General features: G+C 44.9%; 1 protein-coding gene across 1 annotated transcript in view; it reads right to left on the reverse strand.

Moving 5' to 3' along the window:
• Positions 1 to 13984: 13984 nt before the first annotated feature.
• The window catches only part of LOC309576978 (contactin-3-like), a gene marked incomplete at both ends in the record, with an annotated part of 69891 nt that continues 59851 nt past the window's right edge, over positions 13985 to 24024 (reverse strand). The window contains 10 exons of the mRNA XM_082288612.1: positions 13985 to 14088; positions 14640 to 14808; positions 15744 to 15856; positions 18954 to 19140; positions 19770 to 19885; positions 20030 to 20264; positions 21101 to 21171; positions 22020 to 22169; positions 22256 to 22414; positions 23546 to 23663. Coding sequence (XP_082144738.1) covers positions 13985 to 14088; positions 14640 to 14808; positions 15744 to 15856; positions 18954 to 19140; positions 19770 to 19885; positions 20030 to 20264; positions 21101 to 21171; positions 22020 to 22169; positions 22256 to 22414; positions 23546 to 23663 — 1422 coding nt within the window. The remainder of the gene's footprint in view (positions 14089 to 14639; positions 14809 to 15743; positions 15857 to 18953; positions 19141 to 19769; positions 19886 to 20029; positions 20265 to 21100; positions 21172 to 22019; positions 22170 to 22255; positions 22415 to 23545; positions 23664 to 24024) is intronic.

The following is a 24024-nucleotide window of genomic DNA, read 5'->3' on the forward strand; positions in this document are numbered from 1 at the left end:
TCTGCATCCTGCAGCTGCCTGCTCGGGCAGAGAGAGCCATCACCAGCCAAAAGTGCTCTAAGACTGTGCAGGGCTGACATGGATCATGCTCCCAGGAGTGACTGCAAGACAGAGATCTCCTGTTGCTCTCAGACCATGCCTTGAATAATTTGGGTGCATTCTTCTGGGCTTGTGGCCTCCCTCTTTCCAAAGAATAGGATTCAGCATCTGCTAGGAGAAAACACCTATTCTTCTGTTGTTTCCTTTCCAAGCATTTCCTTTGGTGCAAGTGTGAATATTGACAAGTGTGTTTTAGAATGTGGGAGCTCACATTAGGCTGAGATGGTGCCTTGGTGTTTAATGTACAATGCACACAGCTTGGATGGATGCATTAATCATATTCCTATTGCCTTTGTTATGGTAATGGCAGAAACAGGCTCTTGGGGTTTTTTTTTAATTAAAAAAAAAGGAAAAGGGGTTAGTTGTTTTTTTAAGATGCATTATATTTCAGCAGCTAATGAAGAGGAAATAATGATGACTGTGCACTGTAATATGTATTAGAGCACTAATTAGACTATAGCAGAACTGCTTACAATGTCTTTTAAACACCTGCTTGGTAATTTTCAGCCCCATGTGCTCCTCCCTTCACCAAAGCAGGTGTGGTGGGAGGACTGAGGTAATACTGAAACAGGAAACAGAGCTCACATCAGCCTCCACTTCTGTGTTTTGTTTGCCCTGCTCTACCTATATTTAAGGGAAGGATCATGTGGATGGTCACTGAAGGGCCCTTTCTGTGAGCTGGGATTTCTATTGCCCAGATTTCTATTGGGAAAGGAGTCAGATAGGTTTTCTGACTTCCTTGTGACCCCACAAAGGCAATGTGATGTCAGGACAAGAATTCCCAGTTCAGACTGTGGTCCTGCACATCTGTTAGTCCAGAATGTTATGTATTGTACCTCCAGCACTTGCTTATCATTGATTTAGTGAGCGTGTTTTTGAGACCATTAAAGGCTGTAAATATTAAAATAATGCTGGCCTTCATTTTTAAAGCTGTTTTGAAGTTGTCTTTTACTGTCATAAGAAACCACAAATATTTTCACTCTGCATCTTCTTTGCTTTTACACTTCTGTCAATTGTGTAAAGAATTGAATTCTAAACATGAACTACAAGTGTGCCCAAAATCAAGCAGACATTAGAGTTCCTAACCCAACCATACCTGTGATTCAACTTGTTTCTCTCAGCTCCTTCCAAAGGAAACCTTCTCTGACTGCCTGTTCCCCTGCCAGAGGATTTGGAGCTGTTGGTGCCTGAGAGCCTGAACAGAGCCCAGATGAGGATGCTGCAGGTGAGCAACTCTGATTCAAAGCTTTTAAATTGTTTTATCTTTGTGATGAAAATTTTCAGCAGATGCTCTAAATCCTGAGATAGTTGCACGTTTAAATGGAGTATGACCACATTTTTCATGGAATAATGCATTTAAAAGTAACAGGCAATTATTTTCATTCTTAGGTATGTCAGAATTTTTTCTCTATTTTGAAATTTTTGGTACTACCTGCAATTTCATTGAACCCAGTTTCAGGTGGTCATTGAGAGCTGCAGCTGATCTCATCCCCTCTCTGAGATCAGTTCTGCTTTACACACAGAGGTGCTGCTGCTTTATGTGACTTCTGCTCTGAACCCTGAACGGAGCAGTAAAGTTTGGGTAACTTAATGCAACCCCCCCAGAGAGGACAGAGCTGAAAAGAGAGAAGAGTTCTGGGGAGGTTCAGCTGTCCTTGGTAGGATTTGAGTCCCAGAATAGGAACAGATAAGAAAACCAGGTAAGAGGTAAATGCAAAGTTGCATCAGATGCCATAAACAGATGTGGATTTGCTGAAGGCAGAGAGAGAAAAGGAGAACCTGTTTTCCTCTTCCTCCCTCTTCAGCAGGGCCTGTACAGGCTGTATGGCAGATGTACACATTTATCTCTGTTACAGTGGTGCTCTGGCAGACAGACACGTGGAATTTCTCAAGGTGCTTTGGGGTTGGTGGCAGAGAAAATCCCTGAGACTTCACAGCGTCCAATACTGATTGTCCTGAAGGGATGCCCCAGGGACTGCAGTAATGGAAGGTGCTGCCCTTGGGTAGGAGCTTTACAGGCAGAAAGTAACAAAAATTTACTCCAAGAATAAGACACAGGACTTATCTGGATACAGCAAGCAGCTAAAAACCCCAGAACAAAGCCCCACCAATATTTGCCACGTTCCTCACCGGGATAAGTGATGCTCTCAGCACAGGCAGTGCTTGTGGAGGCAGCAGAGCAAAGCACAAATGCATTCGTGCAAGGGAACTGGGAGGCCAGAACCTGGGTCTGCCAGAGCCCAGGTGGGTGTTCTGCCTTGCTGAGCAAGGCTGGCGGCTCAGTGATGCCAGCTGGCTGTCCCCAGTGCCCGTGTGACGCAGGTGGCACCCCTGAGGGCTGCCAGACCTGAGCTCGCCCGCCAGCGAAGCGCTGAACAAGTACCTCGAGGGTTTGTGAGAAAGGCAAGCTCATCTCTCAAGTGATGCTGCTGAGGTTGGTGCTTTCCTTCAGTTCTGGGGGAAATCATCTCAGTACCGTGAGAGGAAGGCGAGGGAGGGGAAGGCAGGAAACTTGAAACAGGTCTTTTTAAATCCCACCATGGGCAGTTGTGCTGGGGAAGTCTGAGGGGGTTTTGCCTCTGCCCTGTGCTGGTGTGTGTGTGTCACTGGGGGTGTGTGAGACGAACCTGTGCCCACCTCTCCCTCCCTTGTGGCTTCAGAAGTTGTGTCCCCTCTCCAGAGGAGACGGGACTATGTGCCATGTGGCCACCATGAGATAAATGACCAGTCCAGAAGAGCTGAAATAAAAACCCTCAGGAGGGCATCCACTGCTTTCTGGGGTTGGATCTCTCCAGGGGCCCTTCCCTACCATCTCCCCAGTGCGTTTCAGGTGAATCCAAGGATCTTGGCTTGTATTGCTGTTTAATTGCTCACCGATATCAGCACTATTCTAAGACATGAGCCATATCAATCTAATCACAAACCCAAACAAAGCAGCAGTCACTCGAGTCCTTTATCTATTGGCAGGCAGCAGCGAGCCCTCATCTCTTATCCACTCTGCATACCCACAGTTTCTCTGCAGCCTTCATCAGCACCAGGAATTCAACAGCTGAGACCAACATTTATCAACATTATCCAGCGTGTGTGGCTGCCCCTTCCCTGACTATTCAAACACGGAGCCGCATCAGTGCTGCTCGTTTGGGAGGCGATGACAAGGGTCATCATTTTATTCTTTATCTCCCGCTTCACCTGCTCCTGAATGCCAAAGCAAGGCAAGAAACAGCATCCTGGGGAGCTCGGTGGTGTGGATGACAGCCCTGCCATGCCTGGCTGTTCATCAGGGTGCCACGGGAGGATGAGGAGGAGCGGGAGGCAGAGCTGAGCATCCCAGCCCTGGTGCTGCTGAGGTGGGAGGGAGGTGATGGGTGCCAGCCCCACCAGCCCCTTCAGCCACCTGGGGAGAAGCCAAAGGGCTGAATTGCCATGTCAGGTAGGAAACCTTCAGCCTGGCCAAAAACCAGTTTAATTTCTGAAGACGAGACTGGTTCAAATTGAGTTTGAATGTCTCGTACTTCCCTCAGGGCTGTGTTTTTGGGAAAAAGGTTTCGTTCAGCTGCTTTCCACTCACACGGCATTTATGTGCCTAAAAGGATTCAGCTGTCACAGCCTGACAAGCGCTGAAAAGCTCTTGTTAAGGTCACTGGTATCAGAGAAGTGTCTCCTACAACATCCTAGTGAATCAGGGCCACTGGCACTGGGAAGCAGGGACTGATGTCAAGGCACCCTTTGCTGCAGACAGGACCGTGACCCGCTGTGCCAGCACGGCGCTTTCCCCTCCGCTCCTCCCGAGGAGAGCCATGAACACCGCTCCAGCTAAGTGCAAAAAACCCCAGCTCTAAACATCCCTGACCTTTAAATTCAGGCTGCAGCGAGCAGATCTGCTGCTAACCAGAAATCCAGGGTTGCTTTCATGTGTCTGGGGCGTTCAGGGAATAGATGTAGCTTAACATGCAGATGCTGGGCTTCCTGCAGCACGCCGCTGCTTTTCAAGCTCTCTCATTTCATGCTGTTACCTCCATCCCTGCTGTGGCTGTGAAAGGAGCCTCTCTGAGGAAAAGTTTCCCACAGACACAAAATCCAACTGATGAGGTAAAAAAAACCCCACAACCAACCACTTGTAGTTTAATTTCTAAATGCAGTGTCCGTCTGCAGCCTGGCAATCAGCAGCATCTCTGCTGCTGGCATCTGGAGAAACCAGCCTCTCACTCCCTCAGGCTTCTGGGCATATATTTTATATATTTGTCCTCATGTTAAAGCGAGGAAGTCCTGAATGTGGGAGCCAGGAGTTCAGTCCTGCCACAGGTGTGCAGGGGAAGATTTTCCCTTTGGAGCAGTGATGCTCCAGTGCCCTTTGGCATGTTCAGCTGAGCATCTGGGCTCTGTGTCCAAGTTCCTGTGCTCACACAACTTCAGTGTTCTGCACAGAGAGGGGAAATAGATGCCTCTTGTCCCAGGTAATGGGCCATAAGAGAGGCAAAATGGCCTCAAGTTGTGCCAGGGGAGGTTTAGATCGGATATTACGAAATATTTCTTCCCTGAAAGGGTTGTTAAGCCTTGGAACAGGCTGCCCAGGGCAGTGGAGGGGCCACCATCCCTGGAGGGATTTGGAGGAGGTGTAGATGTGGTGCTTGGGGATGTGGCTTAGTGGTGACCTTGGCAGTGCTGGGTTAACACTTGGACTTGATGAGCTCAAGAGTCTTTTCTGTTCTAAATTATTCTGTGGTTCTCTGTTCAAATGCTTTTTTTCCTTATCACCAATGAAAAATGCCCATCAAGCCCACGTACAGCAGCTGCTGGGCAGGTGGGACTTGCCAACAAATAATGTTTATTTGGCACTTCAAATATCTTCCTTGAACATTTCTTCATAATGCATGAGGCATTATTGACAGGTGAAATAAGAGAAAATGTTTGATGTTTCTCTGATGCTCTTTTTATTCTCCTCTAATTTCAATTATTTCCCACTCTATGCCACTACCATATAATTCAATATTTTAAGCATATTTTCCCTCATAGCATCTGCTTATATTTCTAAACTTGTCAGGTTATTTTGGCCACAATGAATTCCATGAGCAATGCCTCTCCTTGGGAGCTGCTCCCAGCCCTGTGCTGGTCTGATAAGAGCCGTGAGTCAGGAGCTGCTCTGGGAACAGCAGCACTCATGTGGCTGCACCTCAGCTGGGCTGGGGCCTGAGAAAAAAGCATGTGGAATATCATGGGATAAAAAGTGAGATTTAAACCTGATTTTCAGCAATTCAGTCTTGAAGTTGTGGCTGTATGTAATGGAGCCCATTAGCACATGATCCAGGTCTAGAAATCAAACAATTGTTGCTAAAATCTGGGCTTTCAGCCCAAGCATGCAGCTGGGTGTTCGTGTTCCCCAGGTGTAAGGGAGGATTGTAATCCATGAGGCTTCAAGAAAATCAAGAAATACTGGGTTAAAGTCCCTATCCCACACTTTCTAGCACAAACTCCAATTAAGCAGGGAAATGGCCCCAAGCAGCAGCATCTTTTCTTGAGCTCCAAGAGCAGGAATGACTTCCTTGTAGGAAAGGGATGTGCTGGGAGGCAATGCCTCGCTCTCATCTGGGCTTTTCTCAGGCTCCACCATGATTTCATGTTCAGATGGCAGCACTCTGACCCCTCAGTCACCTTTTCTGTCTAAACAATCGTTATGGAGCACTCCTGAGTTCTGGCAGCACTTACCCAGGACAGATGGCCTCCAAAACATCACAGAACCCTCATCTTTTGAAGAAAGCCTTCCCCAAATGGGTCTAATTTAAAGCATGGCCTTTCTCATTTCTTCCCAGGGGACAGCTAATGAAATTTAGAAGGGACAGCTCTGCTCCTCCCAGGGCAGGCACAAGTGGGTGTTTGATATCCAAACATTTATGGTTTGGTTCCAGCACATCAGTGAGGAGAGATGATTATACCACAGGCCTGGGCCCTAGGGTACATCACCGTGTCCCACAGCCATAGGGAGGAGGAGGAGAGAAGATCCAACAGGCAGGAATTTTGCAGCAAGATTGATCTATTTAATTATTTTACAAACTCTTTTATAGACTTTTTTCTTCATACTCTAATTGGACAAAGGATCAGCCCCCCCTTGGGGTGATTGGCTAAAATCCTAAAACATCCATTGTCAAAATATTTTTCTGCTGTACCATAAACAAGACTTTCCAAGGCTGCAGGTGTTTGGTTGTTTACATACTCTGCTACCTCTTCTGTGAGAGAGAAAAGTCTCTCATGGCTTAGAAAATAGCAAGAAAATTCTTGCTACCAGCATTTTTGTATCTACAGATGATGAACTCCCAAGAATAAATATCAATAATGGTATTGAACTCCCCTTTTTTTCCCGAGTTTACCAGAGCCGGCCAGAAAGAGGTGAACTCTTGAGAAATATCTTGTGGAAAAAGGTCTCTAATTTTTCACTGCCATGACCAAGCCCAATTCAATCTGTGTTATCTCTCATCAGTTCTATTAATAGCCTGCTGCCAAAATTGGTGGCTGCACCTGAGGAGCTCAGAGAGCAGCTCAGAGGAGGTTGAAACAAAGCTCTTGTCTTGCTTTCCAAGGTCTGCCTGCTCCAGTCCAGCTGTTTCTGGCTCCTATTTCCCAGCCTGTTGTCTGTGGTGGGAAACATTATTTACTTTTCCTCTTGTGCATCAAAATGGCTCCGAGAGATTCTTCTCCTCGAGGCAGGATACCCTGGAAACTCTGGATCTTTTCAATTAGCTGCATTACAAACTGATTTCCAGCCTTGTCTCTCTTCTCTTACATGAGCTATAAAATCCCTTCTCTCCTCCCCAGCTGAACTAAAAATGGCCAGTTTTTTTAACATGCTTTTTACAAGTGTGTCTACATGGCAGAAATGAGGAGTTCTGGCTTATCCTGTGTTATGTAAATATTTCTGTGCTTCGCAAACAAAGTTTTTCTTTCCCTTGATCCAGCTTTCTTGTAGCCAGTTTAACCTCCAGAAGGAGCCAGGAGATTCAGGGAGACTGCCACTGGCATTAGTCCTGAGGAAAACTGGAGAGAGAAAAGAAAACTCTGAATTACCGATGCAAAGAGCTCATTTAGATGTGCATGCTCACCAAAGGGAAAGGTTGCCTTTCAGTGTTTCTTTAAGCAAATTTTTGCTTAAAATAGCTGGGACCAATATAAAAATAGCATTTGAATAGTGATAAGAGATGAAAGTGGTGCTTTTCCAGCAGCCTGGGAGGTGGCTGTGCCCCAGACTTGTGCTGTGGGCAAGATCTCAGAATCACTGGAGTTATTTTTATCCTTCCATTTGTGCCTGAAATTTTTGCTGATTGCTTTGGGCTGTGCTGGCAGAGGGGGAGCAGCATCCTCAAAAGAAACTTTTAGGACAACTTCAAACTCCTACAAGGAGAGGTTGATTCCAGTTTCACTGATTTCACGGCGTTATTTATTATTAGAGTTATTTCACAGAGTTATCATATAGAGTTCTATGTCCTAATTATAAAATTAGGACCAAAGCACCAGTACCAGAGAGAGGAAAACCAGCAAGCTCAGTCTGGAGATAAAAATGTTTAATTGCACTTGAAAGTTTTTATACAGAAGATATAACAGTAAAGATTTTGGCAGTATTTTGGGTAGAATAACAGCAGAAGGTCTGGCTGAACTCCTGGTTCTGTGCCAGTGGCCAGGACTACCAGCATGGTTTCCTATTTGGAGAAAAGAAAAAAAGAAAAAAAAATATATATATATGTGGGATTTATATAGGGCTTGTATATGTGTTTGCCTGGATGTTTATCAGGTCTGCTGCTAGCACCTCCTTGAGAAAAAGTGCATTTATTTAAAAAACCAATCAGCTGAAGATGTTATTGAGGCCACGGACGTGAAGGCAAGAGGAACCACTGCACTGGGAGCGTCTGCCTGGAGCCTCCTGGTGACACTCTGGAGACACAGCCAGCAGGAAAACTTGGCAGGGCTTTGTTGTGCCTCAGCTCTCCCCTGGTTCAGCAGGGCTGATTGATCAGCCCAAGTCTGCTGAAACTGGGGTGAAGGATTCATTACCCTGGGATCAGGCCCTCAGCACTGGATACTCTGCTTGCTTGAAAATAGGTAATTAATGGTGCTTTATTTTTCACGTTTCCAAGGCAACACAAACCCCCAAGACTTTGTTTTCCAGACCATGAACCAATGCTTTTGGCTGCTGCAGAAGCTCCCCCATCTCGTCTGAAGCTGCTGTCAAGGTACCAAAGCCATATTTTTAGTCATTACAGTCTATTTACATCCTATATCCAAAAAGTAATGATGATCAGATGCTGCTGCTGAAATGATCTGCTCTCACTGCAGAACTCATTCAATCAGCAGAGAGCTCTGCTATTCAAATAGATAATTAGTGTTGTGACAAGTGTGACTGTAAATGCCTCAGTTTGGTGGCAATGTTAGGAAGTGTGACAAAAATTAAGTTATTTGTCTGCCTTAAGCATGGCCCTCCTTGGATTGCTAATGAGGGAGATTCCTGTTAAACACATGTCCTGTTCTGACTGACTCCTTTGCAGATCCTGGGAGAATGATTTATTCTTTGTATCATCAGGGGCAGGAAAGACAGGACTTTCCCATGTTTTCTCTGACTTGTTTCTTTTTGTGTCTTTACCTGATGTAAGAGGTCATTGCTGGTGCTCCAAGCACAAAACAGAGATCCCGCCAGGGAGAGCAATCCCAATGGACACCTTTCCTGCCTGTCCATATCCCATCTTTAGAAGGAATGGGCTCGGGAAGGACGTTCAGGTGCTCCAGTCTCAGAGGAACATCCACAGCACCTCCCCTGGAGGTGACAAAATCCACCTGCAGTTCTCTCTGGGGCTGCAGAGCAGGGTTCAGGGTTGTCTCAGGGAATGTCCCCACCTGTGCTTGGAGGGTCCCTGTGCAGGATCAGGTGACTCCCAAGGCCCTGTGTCCCCGAGCAGGAGGATGCAGGGAGTCCCTCCAGAGCTGCCCATGGCTTTTGTTCAAAGGAATCACTTTTGTTTTGCATTTTCATTAATGGCCACATGCTTTGGCAGCTGGGTTTAGGTCCCACCTTTGACCAAGGCCATCCAAACCCTCCCTGTGTGCTGCTGGGGGATTCCAACCCTGCACCCTTGGCTCATAATGGAGAGAGGAAGCGAATCCCTGCCCCTCCTCTGGCAGTTCTGCATCCCGAGGAGTGCAGGATTTGGGAGGATGGGGGCTGAGCAGGCAGCAAGGAGCTGGACTCCATCAAAAGTTTCTTTCCTGATGGACAATTTGGCTGTTCCCCTGTCCTAGGAGCTGTTTTGAGCTTAAATTATCATGGGCTGAATTAATGAACATGTGGTAGTTGCATCCTTTCACAGGATCCTAACGGGATGCTTTTGATTCTTCCCTTTTCAGCCTCTGCCAGTGCCTTGATGTTCTCCCCCCCAAAGGGAATTAATCGCTGGGAAGGAATGAAGAGCACAGCACAAAGAGCAGGCATGGTCCAGGCCTCACAGGACTAATTATGCTCTTGAAGGGTGAGAAAATAATCTTGGGTACATTGGGAAGAAAGTGTCTCAGTAATGCTGCATGGGGTTACAGGCACGTCTCCTGTATTTGTGCATTTGAAAAAAAGAAAAGACTTTCAAAGGCACTTCTTGACCTCGAAAAGATCAGTGAGGAGCTCAAGAAAAGAAATTTAATTCCAAGCAAGTTTATCAAGTTTTCTTGACCCTTCAGGATGGAAAAAGCAAAGGAACGATGCACATGAAGGTCCTGTGAAATTCTAATACTAAAACACTCATGCACAAACTGTGAAGTCTGAAAGCAGAGCTCAAGCCCAGAGCAAACAAAGAGCAGGGGATGAATTCCAACGAGGGCAGCGCAGACGCTGCAGCTTGGCAGCTCAGGCTCTGCAAGAGGGCAAACAGAAGGAAAGGTGAGTGTCTCTGTATTGAAAACCCAAAGTTTTGGGGTGCAACTCTGTGGTGCATCTCGTGTGAGGCAGGACAGAGGACTGGCAGTCACAGACCCTGTCACAAAGAGGAAAACAGGGCAATAGATCCCAGACTGTGACAGGGCTGTTTGAGTGACAGTGGGCTGTGTTTGTGGCAGAGGACCTGTGCACAGACACCGGTGCCCTCTGAGGGCATCTCCTAGAGACACCCCCCTGCTCTGGCACCACCTGCCAGCAGCAGAAAGGAGCAGTGGCAGAGCTGGCACAGGACTGTCCTGGGGGGATGCCCCAGGGGTGCCAGGGAGGTGGCCACATCCTCAGGCACCTCGGGAAACACTGCCAAGCCAAAGGTAAGACTTTAATAACTCTGGAACAGAGCTTGCTGAGGCTGCTGAGCAGCAGCTCAGCTTGGACACAGAGAAATTCTGTCCTCTTTCCTCAGCTGCACCTCCCTCCTCCTCAGAGACCCAAGCTGTGACCTGTGGGATTCTTAGGAAATCCCTTTTCTCAGAGGCCAAGGCTGATCCCCAGAGCTGCTGAAGATGCACCACGTCCCCCATCCCGTGGCAGCTCCCAGATCCCAAAAGCCTCTTTTTATCCATCAAGCCCTGATAAAAGCAGCAGCAAAGGACACTCAGGTCTCTCTCTGCTAAACACATCCCTTTTTATTGCTTTTCAGGAGTTCACAGCATTAACATAAAACAATCGAGGTGGTTGTTTCCCCTAAGAGAGCCAGGGCCTGTTTACAAACTCATTTTATTTCCACAATATTCCTCTGTTATTTATTTCAGGCAGAGCTGTCAGATGAATGCACTCCCTCGTGCTGGACAGCTTGCTTTAGTGCCTGTTATTAAGATATAACATATATAACCTGACAGGCACGGCCCACGTCTGCCTGCCACCACTGAAAGGCAAATTAAGTCAGAAATGGAGATCTCCAGTATTTCTTTGGGCTGAAGTGATATTAGTTTTTAACTCGTTTTGTATTCATAGAGGATCCTGCGTGTTTGTAACATATCCCACAGTAAACTGTTTAAAGAAAAAGCTGGGCTTTTAAAAAAATTCTTATTCTAAGTACCTCTGAGAAATTCAGGCTTTAGAATAGAGCTCTGGTTTTGGATGGGGAATTGAAAAGAATGCAATTTTTAAAGCTATGACTGAAGCCTACCATTCTTCCTTATGAGATTTCAAATATTAGTTGTGACAAAGTGCTGGTTATTTTTAGGGAAGCACAATTCCAATGGAATGGCAGACCCACCTTCCCCACCACCTGCAGTTCTCGTTGTACAAGCGATTCTATTCACATTTTTCATTATTATTATTTTTTTCTTGCCTTTTTTTTTCACCCCAGGACTGAGTTGCTAATTTTGGATGGTCACAGGAGCTGCTCTGGAAATGCCTGCAACAGGTAGGCTTATCCCTTACTGCTTCTCCACCTTGTACTCCTGCACTTTCCCAATGACAACTGGTTTTTTATCAATTCACTGGAGAACCAAGTCACTTCTAGTAAGGCAAACAACCCTGAGCTGCATAAACATGGTATGAGGAAGAGAGAGAGAGATGAGTTTAAAGGAAGCCTAATCTAGGTGCTGGGGGAGGCAGAGGAAAGCTGGACTGTCCACCTACAACCATCTGAAAGGAAAAAGCCTGATTTACTCAGGAAAAATTACTTCAGTCTTATGTACACACTTGGATCATTATTAACCCTTATTGCAGCTTCTGGATCAGCTCCCTATTATGCAGGTAGAAAACATACTTTAAAAACTTTAAATAGTTGTGCTGTGCCTGTGCTCCCAAGGAAAAGGCAACTGCACAGCAAACAGAAGCTGCAATTTAATGCTAAACAGCAATACACTGAATAGATTATTATAAAAAACTAAGCCTTCTTCAGTATAATGACACTGGGGCTTTTTTCTGCTTTAGGGAAGAGGAAACAGCCTGACTGGATAGATGGGGAATGAGGCCAGGGAAAGGGAGGTGGATTTTTGGCCATCCTCCTGCAAACCTGTGGGCAGAGGTGCAGCTCAGAAGCCTGAGCTCAGAAACCATTTTTAGATGTATTAAACCCCCAGCATGCACAAATATGTAACAGGAACAAGCAATAACACTTTGAGATATTCTATTATCCCTCAATGTAATAAATATTTTATTAGACCAATAGAAAAAAATGCATACAGATAACCATAGGATACACACACAACTGGAAGTTCAAGGGTAAATTTCAACCTTTTCAATATGAAACAAGGTACTGGGTACGTATCTCATGGAGATATAGAACTAGAAATCAACCAATAATACAATGTGAGTGTGTGAAAAAATGGGCAGTACAGGAACCTGGACTAGAATTTTGTGAAACAAGAGTCACCCGTTGTTGCATGAAGCGTAACTATTTACTCACTAGGAACACCCGTATTGCCACGTCCCACCCACCCCCCTGTTTGCAAGTGTCTGAAAACAACACTGGTCAGCCACATGGAAAAGCAACAAAGTCATTTATAGCTCTCTATGTACAGTATTTACAGCTCTTGCTTACCTCAGCAGCACATTGTCTCATCTGGAGCTCATCAGCTCATTTGCCAGCTGAATGCGTACCAAGGTGTTCTTTCTACAGTGCCACCATCATTTCATTAATCCTGGCTCTCCCTTTGCAGCTCTGTGTGTTGTGACAATATTGTGAAGCTTAAAACAAGCCCCAGGCGTTGAGGAGACGCTTTATGTCATGTGAACGTGCTGGAACAGGGATGCTGCCACCTCTCTAAAAGGTGTCTAAAAGGCTGATTTCACTAAAGCCACAACTCTAGAAGTCAAATGGACCAGGCTTAATGGATCTTTAATTTACTGCTACGGAAGAAAGCACAGATTTCTCTCCAATAGCAAGCCTGAAGTGTGGTTTATCATTTTTTATTGTATCCTGTAGTATTGCCATGAACTCCCCAGAATCATGTGACAGTGGTGGGGTGCAGCTGAGAGCCAGAGCAGGTGGAACAGTTCAGAACTGGTTCAAGAGCAGCAGGAAGGAGAGGTCTGGCTCTAACTCTGAATTCAGGGTGTTTACGGTGCGGTGTGGCAGATAAAGGAGCCAGATAGTTTGGGGCTGCAGGTCTGGGAGCACCACGTCACGAGGGAGGGAGGGGGTGGCTGTCCCTCTTCATAAGGCCATGGTGCCACTGCATGTCACCCATGCTGCCAGCTGGGCACTTCTGCTCCTGAAACACTGGCAGGAGGGCAATCAAACCATCCTGAAGGTGGGAGAGGCTTGGTTATGATCAAAGAAACTGGTTAAGAAAGGTAAGGTGGGGAAATGAGGAAATGAACTTCAGAATTTATTGATGAAGGGTGGGTGGCTGAAAAGGAGCACAAACATCTGCTGAGAGGCTTCCTCGAAACAGCTGGGAGATCATTTCTCAGGAGCAGCAGGGCCTTTGCCCTGCTCCCAGCTGGGATTCCTTGCTCCATTCAGAGTAACTCCCACAAAGGGCAGCAGGAAAATGATCCAAACCTCCTGGGTGATGGCCCTGCCATGAGAGCAGCCACATGGGAGCTGTGCTACCCTCGGGCTGGTAACAGCCACGTCCCTGACTCCATCTTCTCCATGTCAAATGTCATTTTAACAATGCAGAACAGACCCAGAACAATTCAGTGAAGCTGCAAAAATGGAGTTTCTCGCTCTTCCTCGTAGCCCTGACCTCACAGCACCATCCCTCCCCCTCTCTCTCACACTGTATCTGAAGTATGTAACATGTAAACTCCTTTGGTTCAAGTATTAAGGCATTTTAGATTCCTTTTTAAAGGATTTGCTAAACTTTACATGGTATTTTTACTTCAACTTACAGTGAAATATAAAGAATTTAAAAACACATCAGGATAGAAGAAAAAACATGCATTAACCACTGCAGGTTTTTTTTTTTTAAAAAGCACTTTAGTAACCAATTCTTTCTTTTTTTCCCAGCAAATGCAAATGTATCAGCACAACACGGAATTAATGGTCAAGGAGAATACTGTTGCTAAGAAGCTGGAGACACTGAAGATACTCAAGACTGATGGAGCAGAACCTCTTGCATCCATACCTGTGACAAAGGAAAAGGCTCAGGATTAAAGGAAAGTGTGAGTATGTGCTGTGCCACATTATTACCCCTCCTAGATGCTAAGCAAAAATTACTGTAATTTTGTTTTTAGTTCTTACAAGCAATAGAGATTTTAAAAAATACAGTAAATATTTAAAAATTTCAGAAATGCCTTGCAAAATGCTGTGACCATGAATGGCTTTTGTGCTCTGGTTTAGCTGACAAGGTGGTGTTTAGTCAAAGGTTGGACTCAATGATCTTAGAGGTCTTTTCCAACCTTCATGATTCTGTGATTCTACTTTCAAAGTAGTATTTTCTTTTTTTTTAAAAAAGAGAAAAAGTAGAAAACTTAACATTTTTAATACCAATTTACATGGTAATTTACCAGTTCAATAGAATGATATTTGCCATGCATAAGGGCATGAAGACTTCTAATTGCTTTCCTTTTTATTACCTTATTACCAGACGACGTCTAAGCATTACTTTTATTTTTTTTCCCCCATGATGAAGGGAAGCAAAGACAAGCTGAGACAAAGGAAAGTGGTTCAACCTACTGGCTAGTCTGGGGATGAGGATCTGCTCGCTGCTGCTGCCATCTCCCCCCTCAGTGGTTGCTCTGACCTCTATAAAATAATCGTCCTTGAGCCGCAGCCACAGCTCGGCCGTCGTCGTGTCCGTGGTCAGCACGTTCACCCTGCCCTGGCTGCTGGTCCTGTACAGAACCTGCAACACAGGACACCCCTCAGCACCTGCCCTGGCCTTTCTCAGTCCCTCACAAACAAGGCTCCAGCTTTTACAAGTGATGGGATGAAAGAAAAGATCTGATTTTTGGTTAATATGCCAGGGCAGAATTATGTGTAAAGGAAGAAGGGAACATCAGTCAAGGCCTTTTATTCCAGATTTAATTTAAAATGGCACGATGAATGATAATACGTATTATATATTATTTTTATTACAATAATATGAAATAATGGGTGGTGGGACACTGGAACAAGCTGTAAACATGTATTTCTTGTCAGTACGACTCAGTGGGTAATCAGATCTTCAGCCTGAATCTTTTATGCAGGAATATATCATGTGGGATCCAGCTGTACAGAGCTTATCAGGAACAGCCTCAGCTATTCTTTTACACACACTTCTATGACATATTGAAATACTTCCCCGTTTGTGTGCTCATCAGATTTAGAGCAGATGCAACAGTGTAATTTCTGTCAGGGAAATGAGCATGGCCCACAGTAGGTTAAGAGGAGAAGGGGTTTAAAAGTATCAGTTTAATATACATGTGGTAATATATAATAAATGTACCTGGCCAGCAATGGAAGCTACATCCAGCGGGCTGAATCTTTTTAGTTTCTTTCCAAGTTTTATCCATTTGGATAAGTGTTACACATTTAAAATAAGTGTTATAGATGTGGTAAGTGTTTAAATGTTTTAAGATCCAGGTCTGGGTGGGATCCCAAGAGCTGAGCAATGCCAGCATGGGGAGGCAAAGGGATTAGTGGGTATTAATGGTGAGACATGGTTAAGAGCATGATTTAAAATCCCTAAAAAGGAGACCCCAGTGAAATGGTTTAGGGGTGGTATTGGGCATCCTCTGAATGTGCAAACAGACAAGAAAATATCAGCTCCAGCTTGCTCCCAACTCTGTCCCCACTGACCTTGTACCCCGTGACCTCAGACTCGTTGTCCATTGCTCTGACCTCCTCCCAGCTCAGGATAACTCTGGAGTCTGTGACATTCCACACCACGTTTCCTGGAGGTTGGCTGGGTGCTTCAAATACACAACAAAAAGCACAACTTTAATTTAATTGGCATCAGTGATTTAATCACCAGCTCAGGTAATTGGCTGTCATTACATTTCGGATGCAAAAGCAACTCCAGCGCAGGCTCCGTTATGGTTCAGAGGCTAAATTCCAAAAACAGAAGGAAGGGAAAAACCAGAATGGCACATAAACATAAATGTTGTTTCTGAAGTTGAAGTATCTGTTGATGGTCCTTCATTCAGTACAGCCAGACAGAAGCACGTGCCTCAGGACACGGGTGATTAATTAGAACAAACGCTAATGATGGTAACAGAGAATTTCTAGTTTTAGTACAGTGCCAACAATAAGAAAATTCTTCAGAATAGATTTTTAGACAAATTTAGTCTCAGTGAATATTCACATGTACCCATTATGTTTGATTTAAGGATGTTTGTTATGTAAAATATTGGAAGTTGTTTCTCTGTTGGTTCTTCCAACCCAAGTTGTGGTTCTAACAGTGCCACTCAAAGGGGTTTGGCCGAGGAAACCTACTGGGATTTTCTGTTCATTAGCAACCCAAGCCTGTCATTTGCAAAGCAGCTGCATGCTCTGGGCTCTGCCCCTTCATGTACCTTGGGGCTGCCAAGCTTTCAGGGAAGCACAAACCTCTTAAAATACCTCAGGTTGGTTTCCCAGCACAAGGGTCCTGCAGTGACACAATCAATGATTAAAATCTTTTCTAAATGTGTTAAGGAAAACAATTTACTGTTGCTGTCACCTAGTGGAGGCAACTGCTGCTTAGGTGGACTGAGCTGTGCTTTGATGCTGGAGGTTCCAGCTTTAAGCACTGAGAGTGGTTTTGAACACTTGCATCCATGTGCTTATAGGGTTTTTCCTCTTTTCTTCCCTTCTCTTTTAAATTCTTTCACACAGGAGGTTCCCTGCCTTCTTTTCACAAGCAGACAGATCAAAACCCCACCCGATTATAGTCAAAAAACAGAAGAAAAAGTGTAAGAGTGAGACTTAAAAAAATTATTCCCAAGTCAAACAACCACCCACAGCTATTTTTTTTGCACTGTTTATCTTGTTCTATGTACTGAGGAAGATTTAACCTGGTGTTCTAATAATAACCACTTCTTGTAGATGTAAGAGGAGATTGTTTCACTCCTGAGAATGAAGTGTTACAGCATGTATGAGTAGTTTTCACACTGAGATATTAAAGCTGAATTTCAAAAGAAATGAGTCATCCTTGAAATCCACAACAAAATATTAAGATGACATGTGGAAAAAATGAGGAGCAATTATATATAAAACTGTAAGCCTCTGTCTGTGGGATTCAGAAGGCTCCAATTTGCTGCAGACACCAAAATCTCCAGCAATCATCAGAGTTCAGAACTTCAGCTGTGGCAGGTTCTGATCTTCAAGTCACATCAGGACATGTCCAGGGAGCTGCAGGGATTTCTGAGCCTCCTCAGGTGCTGAAAGCTGCTCTCAGACTGGAGCAGTTCTCACAGTTAGAGCTGATGGACAGAATATTGGGGTTTATTTGAAGACTTTCTAAATATGAAATAATTGTAACAGCTTAGGCAAGTCTTCCCCACTCACCTGGCATTTTACACAGCAATATTTAAACCTCCACTTGTTATTCTGGGCTGTAAACGTGCATATTTCAAATATAAAAGAAAGATATTTTAATTGTCAAAGGCTCACTTTCAACTTTGAAATACACTGCCAATGGAACTGAACTATTTGTATTTCTTGATATGGCAAGAGTTTCTGAGATGTATCTGGGTAGGTCCTGTGGGGGAATGTAAATCCTTCACAGTGAAAACCACACCAATCATAAATATTCAAATTAAATTAGAAATCAGGATTGATTAAAAAATCACACATTTGAATGAAAAACCAGTTCCTACTGCAGTAGCACAGAGAATTATTTCTCTTAGCAATTCAACTAATTTATCAATATCTTCAGACTGACATTACCCTGCACTGCAATGGTTTTGCGCCCTTTATTCATCAGAAAGACCCATGGACATAATGCAATTAATTTTCCTTTTTAATTATTCCAAACAGCAGCAACTTGACCAAGGGACTGATCCAGATCCTGTTCACACCAGTGGGGTCAGGGCTTGCCCAGTTCTCAGTCAAACACCCCAGAAGTGGGGGGAACACTAAAAAAGGACTGAAAATCCCTGAGCTGACCAGGCTGGCACCACCTCTAGCGAGCAGCCACAAAGATGATTAATTAGAAAAAAAACTCCTTTTCCCATGTCCTGTCCAGGCTGCAGGCAGAGAGCCACTTCAGATCAGCCAGTTCATGGTAATTGTGCATATAATGCATTTAAACTCTGGCAAATCTGAGTTGGTTTAGTCCTCAGTGACAGACTGACACTCATTTTTGCATATAATAATTTCTGATAAACTAGCTTATTTCATAATATTAATGATACAACTCCGTCTGCTCGGGGGATGTTAATGACTATTGCAGGCAATTTGACCTTTCAGCCAGATTTAATTGTGTGTTCCTGTGCCTCTGACAGAAACACTTGAAGACCGATGACCCTGATTCTGAGTTGTACTACAACGGAGGAGCACACTAAAAATATTTCCACTTGTAGAAGAATTAGTGCAGCCTCTGACAATCTGTTCTCCAGCTTAATTTGGCCTTTGCAGCAGCAAAGTGGCCTCTTGAGCAATTTGTTCAAGGGGGAACAGTGGACATGAAGGATTGTTTTGCATGAACTCCAGGAGGTTCATTGCATTTCAAAAGCCATGCCCTAGAGAACTTATAAATATGTTATAGAACACTGAAAAATTCAACGAGTCTCCTTTTTTTCCCCCCTTCTAAATAACAGAGATTTTTCATTTCAATTTCTTCCAGTCATTTGCAGCATAATGAAGGTTCTGTGCAGGAATTTCAGATCTTCCTTGGGCTCCCCTGGAGTAGCTGGGTTTTACTCATCCTGCTGAAGAAGAGGGTGGAAGCTCTGTGCTTGGTTTGGGTGACTGTATGGAAATTTAGGTCACTCATACTGTGATTCCCAGGAATGCCACTATTCTTCTTTCCCCTCCAAGTGCTGCCACAGCATTCTGCCTCTCCCCACTTTAATCTGAGATACTCACGTGGCTTTTTGGTGGTGGCATTGACAGTGGCACTGAAGGGCCCTGCTCCAGCGCTGTTGTAAGCACGGACAGCTGTGTAATAAGCCAAGTTGCTCCTCAAGCCTGTGATTTTTATTGATGTTTCATTCCCTGCAGCTTTTACCCTGCTTGAAGATTCTTCTTTCTGGCCATTATTCCAGTACCTAACCTAGGAGATAAAAACCAAACCCATTTAAATCTTGCATGGAACGGGCTTGGCTGTTCACCCACAGCGTTGTACTCAGACTCTTTTAAGTGGGTTTTTTTTTTTCCTTCAGCTGAAAAAGGTAGAAATACATTAAAGTTTCAGAAATATGTTTACTGTGCAAAAATAAAATATTCCTATCCAGCTGCTTCTCACACTTGCTGCTCTTTTTAGTGAAAAAGGCAATTGAAATATTGGATCTTGCTTGAACCAAAGAAGGACAAGAGGAAAAGCATTAGTTCATTAAAAAGGAAACAAGTAAAGCTCAGAAAAATGTACCTTATAAAAAAGTTTCTTTGAAAGTGAATATAATTCTGAAAAAAGTCAGTTTGGAGTTATGTCAGACACATGGCTATCTATCAGCACAAGAAGCAAAACACAACTTCATTCGGTGGGTTTTTTTCCCAAGACAGAAAGAATTAGCCTCCTTCTGGGTGTAGGTGGGGCAGGAAGAGCAAGATTTGGGGTCAGTCTGTGTGGTTGTCCTGCAGCCTGCACGACGCTTCTGGCCCATGGCCCTTTGCAAAAAGGAGTGGATTTTACTGAATAAATAGGGTTTGCTAGTTAAAATATTTTGATTTCAATAGACTCACCTCATAGCCCAGCAGCCTTCCATTGCTCATCTTCCAGGGAATGGCTCTCCAGGAGACCTCGATGGCCGAGGAGGACAGGCTGGTGGCAGACACTCCCGAGGGGGCTGTGCTGGGCTCTGCGTTGGGAAACCAACAACAAGGGAGAGGTGACTGTGGAAACAAACCTGTCCTTATCCAAACCAAGCTCATCTCCCCCAGCTGCTGCTGGATCCCCTGCTGGAACAGCTCATGCAAGTGTTTGGAGAAACTGAAGGCTGTACCTTCCTCAGCCGAGAACACCGTGGTGACTGCGCTGAAGGGCCCCTCGCCTTTGTTGTTGTACACCCCGACTTTGACCTCGTAGGGTGAGAAGGGCAGGATGCTCTCGTTCCTGAAGACGTATTTGGGGGTGTCAGGAGAGGTGACCACGGTCTGGATCCACGTCGTGGTGCCCGAGGGGCGGAAGGCGACCACGTACCCGAATCCTTCCCCGTTCTGCAGCTCCTCGGGGATGGGCTGGACAGAAGAACACAGATCTGTGATGCCATGGGGATATGTGGCAGGAGGGAAGTGCCAGCAGACTCGTGGACGTGCTGCAGGTGCTGGCACTGCACTTGGCAGCATCCCCTCAGCCAATTAACTCTGCTACAGCACAGCAAAACGCGCTCCCTTCAACCCACTTTAAGGTTTGCATTCCAAGAAGAGAACAACTTTCAGGTAGCATTTTTGTTTTCCACTAAGTATTCTGCTTTAAGACACTCTATAACTTTTCTTTCATCAATCCACAGTTCATAAAAAATGAATAGTTGCTCAGTCAGCTATTAGAGAATCCAATACCACCTTCATACAGCGGCTTAAACCTTCTTCTGATGTGATCATGATTAGATAACCACACAGAGCAGTCAATGCTAGGAACAGAGTATTAACAGCTCTTCAAATCATTAAAAAAGGGATACATAATACAAAGCAGTGTGAGATTGTATTGGTTAGCACATGCATCCAAGGGTAATGGTGGGAAAGCAAGAACTGCAAATCTGCACTGCAAAGCCCCATTTCTCACCTTAACCATCCCTCTTCCTCTTCCCCTGCCCCCTGCCTCCTTTTTAGCATCAACATTTGTTTGAGAACAGAAGCAATCCCAGCCAAACTAAATTCCCTGGGGATTTCCATCCAGCACAGGGATGTGTGGCAGTGTAAGAACAAAGTCCAGTGTCCAGGGCTCACACCACACATGGCACAGAGCACACGGACATCCCAGAGGAGAAGCTGCTGCCACCAGGGAAATTCAGAGAGAGCAGAAAGAAAAGAAAGAAAGAAGTTCTGTGAAGGAAACTGCTCGCCAGCAAACTTACATCCCACGTTATGACCAGCTCAGATCTGCTGCCTCCTCCCCCACTGACCTCAGATGGGGGAATTTCGGGAACTGTGGAAAGGAAATGCAGAGATGTCCGCACAGAGAATACATCACATCACAAGAGAACACATCACATCAGCCTCAACCTCTGAATTTAACCCATATTCGTACTCCCTTTGCAACCAGAGAAAATGTTTTTGGGGTAGGAGGGGCAGTCCTGGAAAGCCCCAGCCCTGTCCCACATTCATCTTTCCCTGGGCCAGGCCAGGGTTCCTCTGAGCCCCTGGAGAACCTCAGCAGCTCACAGATTACACCAGGTATGCTGTGTTTAAGAACTTCTCAAAACTGGAGACAAGCTTCATTTTTTAATAGAGTTATCTCAGAGAATGGCCTGGGTTGGAAGGGACCTTAAAGATCACCTTGTTCCAGGACACTTTCCACTGGACCAGGCTGCTTAGAATTCCATGTCCTTGAACACTTCCAGGGATGTTATGCAGATGAATTGGGAAATGGCCTCATTCCAAGTGAACTGGGGTTTTAACTGATGGGTTCTTCTGAGCCACGTGCTTGTAACACGGAAGGGTTTCACTGATCAAACACCAGCAATGAAAATCCCCTGTCAAAATTAACCTCTTTCCATCCATTTATACCTTCAGACTCTGCAGCACTGCCTGAACTGTAAGATTTTGGCACAGTGCACAGAGTTTAAATGGATTTAGATGTTATGCTTCTGTGATGTTCAGTAATGCAACACAAACTGTCTCACAGCTAAATGGAAAAATATGAACAAACTTGTTACAGGCTTTTATATCCAATGGCAACTCCAAGCTTGTTTGCAAAGAGCCAAAGATAACACTCCTTTTCTTTGTTAATATTCAAGATTCTTGAATTAAAAACAAATAGAAGAACCCACTAACCTGCCTCTTCAGTTCTTACTTTTTCTGAGGGCAAACTAGGTTCTCCACCTCCTACTTTGTTACTGGCAACTACACGAAATTCATATTCAACCCAAGGATTTAAATCCACTACTGTGCTTGTGAAGGTTTTCCCATCGATGACATCCGGAACTACGAAGAAGAGAAAGGGAAAAGGAAACTCAGGCACAGGGTGCCAGAGATGTTCCCACAGAGCCTGGGATGGGAATTGTGCTCACCTGTGGTGGCTCGCTGCCAGCCCACGGAGAAGGGAGTCCTTGCCTGGATGGTGTAGGTGGTCACGGGGCTGTGGTTGTCTGTGCCCTCCTGCCAGGAGATCTGAGCTGTGGTGTCCGTGATCTCCTCCACCTTCACGTGCTCGGGGGGCCCAGGAGAGCCTGGAATCGGATGGAAAACCAGGCAGTGTTTGGTGAAGCCCTGAAGCACCCTGGGAATCACTACCAGCAGGATGGATTCCTGTTTTTTCTTCCTCAGGGAGGAGGAAAACAATGCAGACTGGAATAAGAACACTTTTAATTACTGTTTTACATTCACTAAACTTAACTCTGACAATTTCAACCTGAAATACTCTCAAGGGCAGAACAGATGACTGGGTTTTGGGTTTTTTTTACCAAGAACCTTTGTTCAGCACATCTCTCTCTCTTTCCAATGTCTTTTCCTTTAGTCCTAAATGTCCTCTTTAATCTACAGATACATCTCTGTAGTCTGCCAATTTTTTATATACAACTTCTTTACCGTACAATGCACTGGAACAATTTTTCAGCACATCTGACCAGAACCCCATGCAGCAATTCAGTCACACAAACTTCCTGCTGCCTTCTGGAAAATCCTCATTTCTGGCCATTTCCTGGCCAAAATGTTGGGTTTTGTCTCATCTGCACCAGCAAAGGGGCTTGAAATGAGTAACAGTGCATTAACAATGAGAAAATATCTGACATATTTTAAAATACATTGAGTAACTGCTGACCACATAATGTGCTTTCCTAGATCAAAGCTTTTACCTTGCAATGACCATAGCTGTAACATCAGCAAAGAAAGCCACAATTCTGGCTCAACTGTGAACATTCCAGCTTGGAATGAAAAGGAATGATTCTGCACTATAGGATTTAAACCTTAGGACAAAGCCTCTCCCGGCCTCTGGCAGAACTGCCATTTCCCAGGAAGGATTCTGGAGTCCCCAACACTTCAGTCTGCAGAGGCAGCAACTGCCTCAGAGCTGCCAGTGAGTTCCCTCCTGTCAGTGAGCTCAAGGACTGGCAGTGAAAAAAGATGTGAAGTCACTATTATAACCTCCAGCTCTTCATTCCTCTGGGAAAATCAGGCTTCACCCAAAGCCTGAGCTGTAATTCTCCCTAGCTGCAGGTCAGAATGACATAATTCAACTCACAGTCATTCATCACGCCATTCAAGCCATGGACTGGTTCTCTAACCTCCAACATCAGTTGTTTCTACAGCCTACAATCTAAAAAAGGTGGAAAACATGACCCTGGAGCTGGGCTGGGATGTACCTCGCACGATGAGGTCAGCAGCAGAGGCCACACTGTCCACCTCTGTCTTCACCATGCACACGTACTTCCCACTGTGCTTCAGCTGGATGTTCCTGATCATTAAATCACCTGATGCACTCTGTGGGAATACAGAACATTCATTAACGCAAATGCACCACCCTTGCAGTCTAACATTTTCTTTGCAAAGGGAAAAGGAATCCACCAAAAGTGTGAAGTTGCTCAAAAGCTGCACTGCAGTGACCAGGACAGCAAATTATTGCCCATCAACTGCTCCAGCTTTGTTGTCTGGGAGCATTTTCCCAAAAAACATGAGGTAGTGTCCCTTTTTTGGGAGAAGTGAGCTCCAACACGGCAAGCTCACACTGGGAACACATCTCCTGCCCAGAACCCCCAATGACCTCAGGGTCCTGTGACCATTTGTCTCAAAGCCCTAAAAAGAGAGAAATGTGCTTTCTGTGGCCATTACCCATTTGATTTCA

Source organism: Coloeus monedula (genome assembly GCF_965178545.1).
Source record: "Coloeus monedula genome assembly, chromosome: 11".
Lineage (NCBI taxonomy): Eukaryota > Metazoa > Chordata > Aves > Passeriformes > Corvidae > Coloeus > Coloeus monedula.